The sequence below is a fragment of the Gavialis gangeticus genome, unplaced genomic scaffold (assembly GCF_001723915.1).
Source record: "Gavialis gangeticus isolate Ggan-Ray unplaced genomic scaffold, GavGan_comp1, whole genome shotgun sequence".
Taxonomy (NCBI): Eukaryota; Metazoa; Chordata; order Crocodylia; family Gavialidae; genus Gavialis; species Gavialis gangeticus.
The window spans coordinates 28,679,647-28,688,237 of NW_017728993.1; the positions used below are offsets into that span (position 1 = coordinate 28,679,647).

The window sequence follows — 8,591 nt, forward strand, 5'->3', positions numbered from 1 at the left end:
TGTTATCAAAGTTTTTCACAGTCATTTAATTTATAATTCAATGAGGGACTTCCTATGAACAGAAATTATTCTCTCTCTTCATTTTACCATGCACAATAAACAATCCTTTCTAGTTCAGTTGTATAAATCTCCCTTAAATATAATACTGAAGTGACTGAAACGAGGAAATTTGCAAATAACATAAGATCTTAGAATTTACTATAAAAAGTTAAACAAGATAGTGATATTTTAAACACAAGTACAACACCTCAGGTCTTAATTCAGCATAACAGCTAAACAGTTGCTCATTAGGGCTATGTGAAGCTTTGGTCCATGATTTGATTCAGTGGAGATTCAGCCCAATTCGGTGGCCAAATCTCCAAATCCATATCAAATCAGGAGACCCTTTAATCTCTCAGAATCGACTCAGAACACTCTGAATCAATTCAGAGAGATTTGGAAAGAATCAGCGATTTGGACATAACTTTAAATGTTTTTTCTACATACCTCACAGTACGAAGTGGCTCATGAATGCTCAGATGCTGGGGCGGATGGAGCATCCCACAAGAGTGCGGGGGGCTTCCCAGCGTGCTCTACAGTAGACCTGGAAGTGGACCGGTCCACTTCCAGTCCACTTATGTGTCCACCAGGGAGCACGCTGGGGGGCCCTCCCACATCTCCCCAGCTTGGCGACTGTTGGTTCTTGGGTCTGGGGGAGCACCTGGGGTCCCCCATGGCTGATCGGTGAGCCCCCCCCCCCACTCCTGGGGGACGTTCTATCCACCTCACCATTGCAGCATTCACAAGCCCTGCCTGGTACCTCAAGGTATGTAGAAAAAACATTTAAAGCTTTGTCTATGGCTGAATCACTGATTCTCCAAATCAGCATCAACTCTTCAGATTTTGATTCAGGTAAATCAAATCGGGAACAGTTATCCAAATCAACAAATCAAATCACTGTCCCTGATTCAGGCTGAATCCAAATCCGACTCGAATATGGTCCATTTTGCACACCCCCTATTGCTCATCTTTAAGCATGTTAGTTGTCTTGACTATTCATGTGTTCCATAGGAGCTATTCATGCACTTGAAGTTGAGTGCCTTGGTACCTTGATGAATCATGGCTTTTATTGGTGATTAATTCACCCCTCTAATTACTTATATTTTGCTATGAAGCCCTAAATTTTAGGATATTTCCAAAATAAGTTTTTCCAAGATAAATGGACAAAGTAACTTTTGATAAACATTGTCTTTTTATTCCTATGTCCAGGTGTAAATCATGTCTTGGAAACAAAAGCATCTTCTTTTTCAATGTGTGTTTTTGAAAAATGGTATATTATTTTTCTCTTGAGCTGTTGAGACAATTTCCTCTCTGGGTCTGGATTCCCATTAATTTCATATGGCTCAGAAAAAGTCACTCTAAGCCATAGGGAACAATTTTAGACTTACACTACTTGCATACATCATAATAGATTTTCCTATAGGATTTCAACAAAAGCATGCTTGAGAAACACAGATTTTCCCAACTGTAGTGGAGTTGGGTTCTTTTTTACTTTGGTTTGGGCTGGACCATGTGCTGGTGACCCATATGAAATTGAAGATTTGTTTACTTTTAATAGGTACATCATAAAACTTAAATACAATTACAGTGACAAGAGGGACTCTTTCAAATACGTGACACAAATCCATGGCCAAAAGTCTTGTAGGATACAAACTACAGAGAGACAAATTGAATATTCATTGTTAACATAATAGGGAAGGACTGGTGCATTGCTGTTACTTTGCTCTACAGTTTCCTCAGATGATATTTTAAAAGGTGTTCAGAGGTTTATGGCTTTTTAGGGACAGCTAAAATTGTTTCACACTTCTAGTATTGTTTTCATTAGAATGTCAAAAATATGTTTACAGCAACAGATTGAATTAGATGGAATTCTAAGGTGTTACAAATCATCCCGAATCCCTACTGTTTAACTGCAGTTCTTTATTAGTTACATATCTTCAGGAAAAGATGGGGGAGGGAAAGAAATGCTTTGTTTTGAAGTTCACAATCTGTATTCTGTCATGTACTCTAGCTCCCAGAGAGGTTATCTGGGAACTTACTCTGCTGTTTTTATTTATCCTGCCAGTGTAGTATATTGATGAGAGGACTAAGGTCCAATGGTGTTAAAACAAGACATGAAATATTGATTAACTCTTTTTCAAAATTCCTTTTTACTCCTGAGTATAGCAGATTTCAGATGCTGTTGTCAATATAGTACTCTCCAATAAACCTCCATTATCGGAAGGGTCCTGATCTTCATAGTGTTCTGATAAATGGCTATTATGATTCTAAATGGTTAGCTTTAAAGGCTCAAGTTTAGTGTGTTTTTGGTGCTGAAGCTAGCTGCTTGTTTGAAGCAATGTAGCTCAACATTTCGCATTGCTACTTTGGAGTACCCACTTCTGTTCCCCATGTCTTGTTTGGGAATTATGGAAGCTGGAGTATTTTTTATGTTAGGCAGGAGTTAAAGATTCTGCTTTGAATAACTGGAGAATCTGTGGGATAGATAAAGTGATTTAGAGACAATTATGGAAGTGAACTAACAAAAAAACTGGTAATGGAAGGCACAAAAAAAATACAATCTTGAAGTGAGTCTCTTGTGGTGGTTGCTGCATGGATAAGCATTTCAAGCATAAAACAGAAAGGAAGGATAGGAGAGGAAGAATGTATGCAGAGAAGACATATAGATACCTCCTTGTTTACATTTCATTCAATTGGCTCAAGATCATTCTTTAAATTATATACCTTTAAGCCTCTTATGCATCATGACTCTGATAACACTATTTTTTCTGAGAGATGAGCAAGTAAATTTAGCAGTTTCAGAATTATAAGGATGGCTGTCTATTACCAAAGTACAACAGTATTCAGTGTCCCTCTGGTGAAAGATTGATAGCCTTCATTTGATTTCCCTGCCTTTCTTTCCTACATGCATATTTTTCCTCATCACTAGCTTGAAATATTTTTGTCCCAATTTTGGCTTCCACAAAGCCAGCTGAATCTCATACCTAGAGTCCCCAAATGGGGGTTCTGCAGAAGATGTAGAGCTGGGAGAATATGAACCCCTATCACAAAGGTAGACAGGGAAATGGAAATGGAAGCAAAGTATAGCCAAAGCCCCTTTCCTCTTTGGCAGTCCTGTGTATGGTAAGACTTGGGAGTTGAGTTGTACAGAAAAGTTCCAGTGAACGGTTCTACATTGGCAAATGGCAGTACATTGGAACTGGAGTATTTCTTAGGACCATACATGCTGTTTTCAACAAGAAAGGTTTTTTGGGTCCGGGCTAAAATATTTTTTTCCAAGAGGGAGTGGGGAGAAAAAGGTGGGCAAGAAAGAGGGAAGAAGCATTCCCTAATAACCAAATGGGATCATTTTTAGGGCCCTCATGTGGGGACGTGGGACACCCATAGCTCAATACCTATTCAGAGTGAGAGTTTAAAACTCAGCTTTCTACACCTCAAAGAAGCCCCCTCAGCCCTATTTTGTAGCAAGTGAGTCACTCTGTTAGAGTATTCAACTTTGCATAAAGAATTAATTCTTCATAGGTACAGTAGTTTTCTGCATCCAAAGGGAGTGCCATATAAAGATCCTCTCTTTTTCCCTCCCCAATGAACATTTATTTATTCATACCAAGTGGAACAGGGAGAGTGAGGAAGCAGTACAGCATCTGTATGACTATCTCTAGGTGAGTTGTGGGAGGTTGTGGGTTAAGTTCCTGCTCCAATAGTTAGTTAGTTATAGTAGAACAGCTCCAAAAGGAGAGAAACCTACCAAAGTGTAAGCAGTAGCTCAGTGATTAGGGTATTCAGTACATATATACTAGGGCTGTGCGAAGGTTTGGTCCCTGATTCGATTAGATGGAGATTTGGCCCAATTTGCTGGCCAAATCTCTGAACCTGAATAGAATGAGAGGACCCTTTAATCTCTTCAAATCGAATTGGAACCCTCTAAATCGATTTGGAGAGATTCAGCGAGATTCGGAGATTTGGACATAGACACAGCTTTAAATGTTTTTTCTACATACCTCTAGGTAGCAGGGGCTCATGACTGCTGCAGTGCTGGGGTGCATGGAGTGTCCCACAGGAGCATGGGAGGCTCCCCACCACGCTCAACAGCAGACCCAGAAGTTGACCAAAAGCACTTCCGGTCCACTTCCAGGTCCGCCAGGGAGCATGCCGGGGCCCACCCCTCAAATGACCCCCCCCGGCTCAGCAACTGGTGCCTCCTGGGTCTGGGGGGGGGCACCCAGGGTCCCCCCATGGCCGATTGTTGAGCTGGGGAGGCATGGGGGAGCCCCCCAGCGCACTCCCCAGCAAACCTGGAAGTGAACCGGAAGTACTTCCGGCCCACTTTCAGGCTCACTGCCGAGCATGTGGAGGGCCCCTCTCCACGCTCCTGTGGGACACTCCATGTGCCCCAGCACCACAGATATCATGAACCGCACCTGCTACCTCAAGGTATGTAGAAAAAAATTTTAAAGCTGTGTCTGTGTCCTAATCGCTGATTCTCCAAATCAGCATCGAATCTTCAGATTTGGATTCGGCCGAATTGAATCAGTGACAGTGATCTGAATCAATGAATCAAATAACTGTCCCTGATTCAGCTTGAATCTGAATCCAAATCGAATAGGGCCCGCTTCGCACACCCCTGGCATAAGCAGTCTGTGGGTTAAAGCCCTGTTCTGAATCAAGCACAGTAAAGACTTCAATTTAGCTTTCCTAAGGAAGGTACATCCCACGGAAGACTGTTAACATCTTGGGCATTGTGGGATGAGTGAGTTTCTCTCTGACTTTTAAAAAATAAATAAATAAAAAGCTTTGAAAGGTCTTAGTTCTCTTCCTGACGTGGAACAAAACCTTTCAAAACTGGAAAATATTTTGTAGTTTTCTACTCATCTGTATTCAGAAGCCCCTTGTAGCCAAATTTAATTGAGAGAAAAGTGCAGACTCCTTTACCTTATGATGGAAAATAGACGGTTTCCTGACTGTATTCAAAATATGGGGACTATAAAAATACCAGACATTCAACTTATCCTCTCCCGTCACTCAACCCTCCTGAACTGAGCTCTGCATTTGGGCTATATTTAGCCAACTTTGGGACTTGATGTTTTCATTTGTCATCTGGAGTTTCTTTTACTGTTAATTTTCAGATAATTATTTTCATTTCTCTCATTAGAACTGAAAGGAATACTTACATTAAGAAAACCTGGGCTATTACCAATTTTTAAGCCATTAGTGCCAACTGTATTATCATTTATTTATGAGGTATTAAAGCAACACATCTTACTTCTTCTGATAATATGGTACTTCTGTTGACTCCCAATGGTACTACTAGTTTAAGTAATGTGAACAGGATCAGACCTTTATTTAACAAGTCATATATCTTTTTTCCAAATAGGAGGCATTTAGAAACTGTGAGCCAAATCCTTTCTTGTGCAATTAGTTCTTACTCAACGGAACTAACTGTGTTGCATGAGTAAAAGTTGCCAAATTGTGCCCAATTTCCTTACACTCCTCTCCCTGGTTCTTGTATGTCACCTTCTATAATAAGTATAAAGATGAGTTGTATTTTTCAAGTCCTTTGAAATTCTGTTGGCCACTCTTTAGTTAACATAACCTTAAAAGTTTCATGTCTGTATAGATTTATAGTATTCATGCAGCATGTAGTACATTGTACTACAAAGTACTTCTGGTGTCCATGAAAGTGTGAGTGAACATGTATATGTGTATACATAAGAGACTTCCCTTCTGTTAATGTGACGCCTGGCTGTCCTTATAATCTCTCATCTTGTATTCTACATTAATTTTCATCTTTCTAATGTACAAATAAATTACTTTCCATCTTATGGGGCTGGAATTGTTTGACTTGCAATACTTAGCGTATGGTATTTCTTCTGTGGACTTCCAGCTTGGGGCCCCAAGCTAGCGCAGAGGAGAGTGCACCTATAAATAATTCAAAATAATTGTATGTTTTTGACAGATTGGCAAGTTGCTTAATGCCTTTTGTCCCAGGTAATAGATGATATTTCTCTGATAAAGTGTTAGTAATTTCACATTGCAAATTTGTTGTGTGTGTTGTGTTTTTACAGAGTCCAGTCAGGTTCATATCTCAGCACTGGTTGGTTTACCTTAATTCTGGCTATGGATGCCTGCTATGGAATTCACGTCTATGGGATGATAAATGACACCTACTGCAAGTAAGATCACAGGAAATTATTTTCATGCATCTACAATTCTGAAGTCTTGTCAAAATTTCACAATTCATTTTAATATCATAAATCCACGAAATGGATTAGGCAGCCATTTCCCACTGTTCTGCATTGATGTGACACTATATTGTCAGCATATTTAGTTCTGATATGGCATTTGGTGTTGATAAAATAAAAATATTTACAAAAGCTTAATGTCAAATGTCAGAAGGAACTTTTTTTAATCAGAGACTTTCTACGGTCTCTGAGTTATTTGGGAAACTGAACATTTCTGTTTTTTTGACAAAACTCACATATTCTTTCTGCTGAAACAAATGTGTAGAGGAAACATTAATCTGCTGGTTCACTGAATGCCAAATACACTTAAAAATTAAACGAATTGATTAGCTCAGGGTAGTTATATATAATTATGTATCACCAATAAATAAGCAATCTACTTCAGCTTTCTAGGTTTATATATTATCTGGTATGAGTAGCAGGGGGTTTCTAATTAGAAAATAAAACAAGTCCTCTGAGTTTGATCCAGGTAAGGTATGTAATTTCATACCCACAATTGTTGGTATTCCTATTGTCTCATTCCTTCTATTGTCACAAGTATAATTCTGTGCTATCATCTTAAGATCTAAGTCTTTCATATTTAATCAATAGAAAAAGAATGGAATATAAAGTAAACATGTTTCTTATTCACAAAAACAAGAGATTTGTTCATGCAGTACTATAATAAATCAAGCCACATTTTCTTAAGTTGGATAAGTTCAAGTAAACCTTGAGACTTCTGTGTAACCCCTTGGTCTCCTCACCTGCTAGGGTAAGTTCTCCAAGTTCCTCCAGGCCTACCCCTGACAGCCTTTTCTGTATTATGTAAGCTTGAGATTCATTCCCATCATAACATAGAGTAGAAATAGACATTGCTATATGAAATGAATCAGCTATGCCACCATGTGTTGTGGTACAACTGATCTGCTTCATTGGAGGAAACACACGTCACCTCTTGTCTCACCTTTGATAGTGCAATACAAGGGGCAATCTGATCTCTGGAGGTGATATGATCTCTGGAAATGGGGAAAGCCCCACAGTCAGTTTTCTCTTCTCAGCCACACCCACTTCTGTGATCATGGGGGACTGGTCTTGCTAAGTGGGGAACCCTGACTTATGGAGAGGTACCCCAAGATTCCCCAGAGTGCTCCTCCTTAAGTGGGGAAAGCCAGACAGGTGCTCTGGGTGCTTAAGGGGCCCTCAGGCCCCTGGATCACCTGCCCAGGGTGACTGGAGAGTCTGAGCAGCTCCAGCTGCCCATACTCTCCTGCCACAGAGTTAACAGATGTCCACCACAATAAGCAGCAGAGTCTATTATTACATTTTGTTGCACCATTGATAATCCTTTGATGTGGCACAACACAAGACTGTAAAATGTATTTGGTTACAATTTGTGCTGCCATAAAAAATTTTATGGTGGCTCAAATGAGACATCAGGCAATGTCTGTTTCCAGCCTAAAACACAGGAACTGGTTTCAAATTTGGCCATCTTATTTAGGTACCTGACATTAAAGAGAAATTGTAAGAGACCAGCAGGGGAGATTATGCTTAGGGGCAATCAACACGAGTTCATTAGCAGCAGGTCCTGTCAGACCAACCTGGTGGCTTTCTATGACCAGATCACCAAATCCTTAGATGCAGGGGTAGCAGTGGACATAGTCTTTCTGGACTTTCGGAAGGCCTTCGACACTGTCTCTCATCATATTCCCATTACTTATGTTAACTATTTCCAGCCCTAAAGAAAGAAGCTAGCTCTTAAAAATTTAGCTTTATTAGCAAGATGTTGATACCTAGAGCTACTATATACATTATTTCGTATAGCTATTAATTTCATTCAAAAGCTATTGGGATAAAAAAATCCTGCCTTGAAAAGATGCCCTGAAAAGATATAACTTTTTCATTCAATATCTCTGATATGAGTGGTTTATAGTTTGGCCAAATTGATATATCAGCTTTGTTTGTATTTCTCTCTATTACAAGGCCAACAGCCTTTCACATATTTCTAGGATACCAAAATAATCTGTCCTTCCTCCAGGGACAAATAACAAAAAACCTTGTAAGAGTACGCTTCAAGATTCTAAGGGAACTGTGCACTGGGTAAGTAGACACACAGACTACTTAATTATACCCCAGACACTTTGGTATTATGAAAATGTGAAACATGATCAGTCTCTTGTACACTGAAACTATTTTATTTGCTGGATTGGCACCTTAGTAACTATGAGCCAAATAAATCCAAACAAACTTTTCTGTTTATACGTACAGTTTTAATAAAGGTTTGATGAATTTAATTTTTTGAGTAGAATTTCTTAATTTTCTGATTGTAACAAC

General features: G+C 39.4%; 1 protein-coding gene across 1 annotated transcript in view; it reads left to right on the forward strand.

Moving 5' to 3' along the window:
* The window catches only part of ST6GALNAC3 (ST6 N-acetylgalactosaminide alpha-2,6-sialyltransferase 3), a 462,398-nt gene that overhangs the window by 444,057 nt on the left and 9,750 nt on the right, over positions 1–8,591 (forward strand). Inside the window, exon 4 of the mRNA XM_019501467.1 lies at positions 6,105–6,212. Coding sequence (XP_019357012.1) covers positions 6,105–6,212 — 108 coding nt within the window. The remainder of the gene's footprint in view (positions 1–6,104; positions 6,213–8,591) is intronic.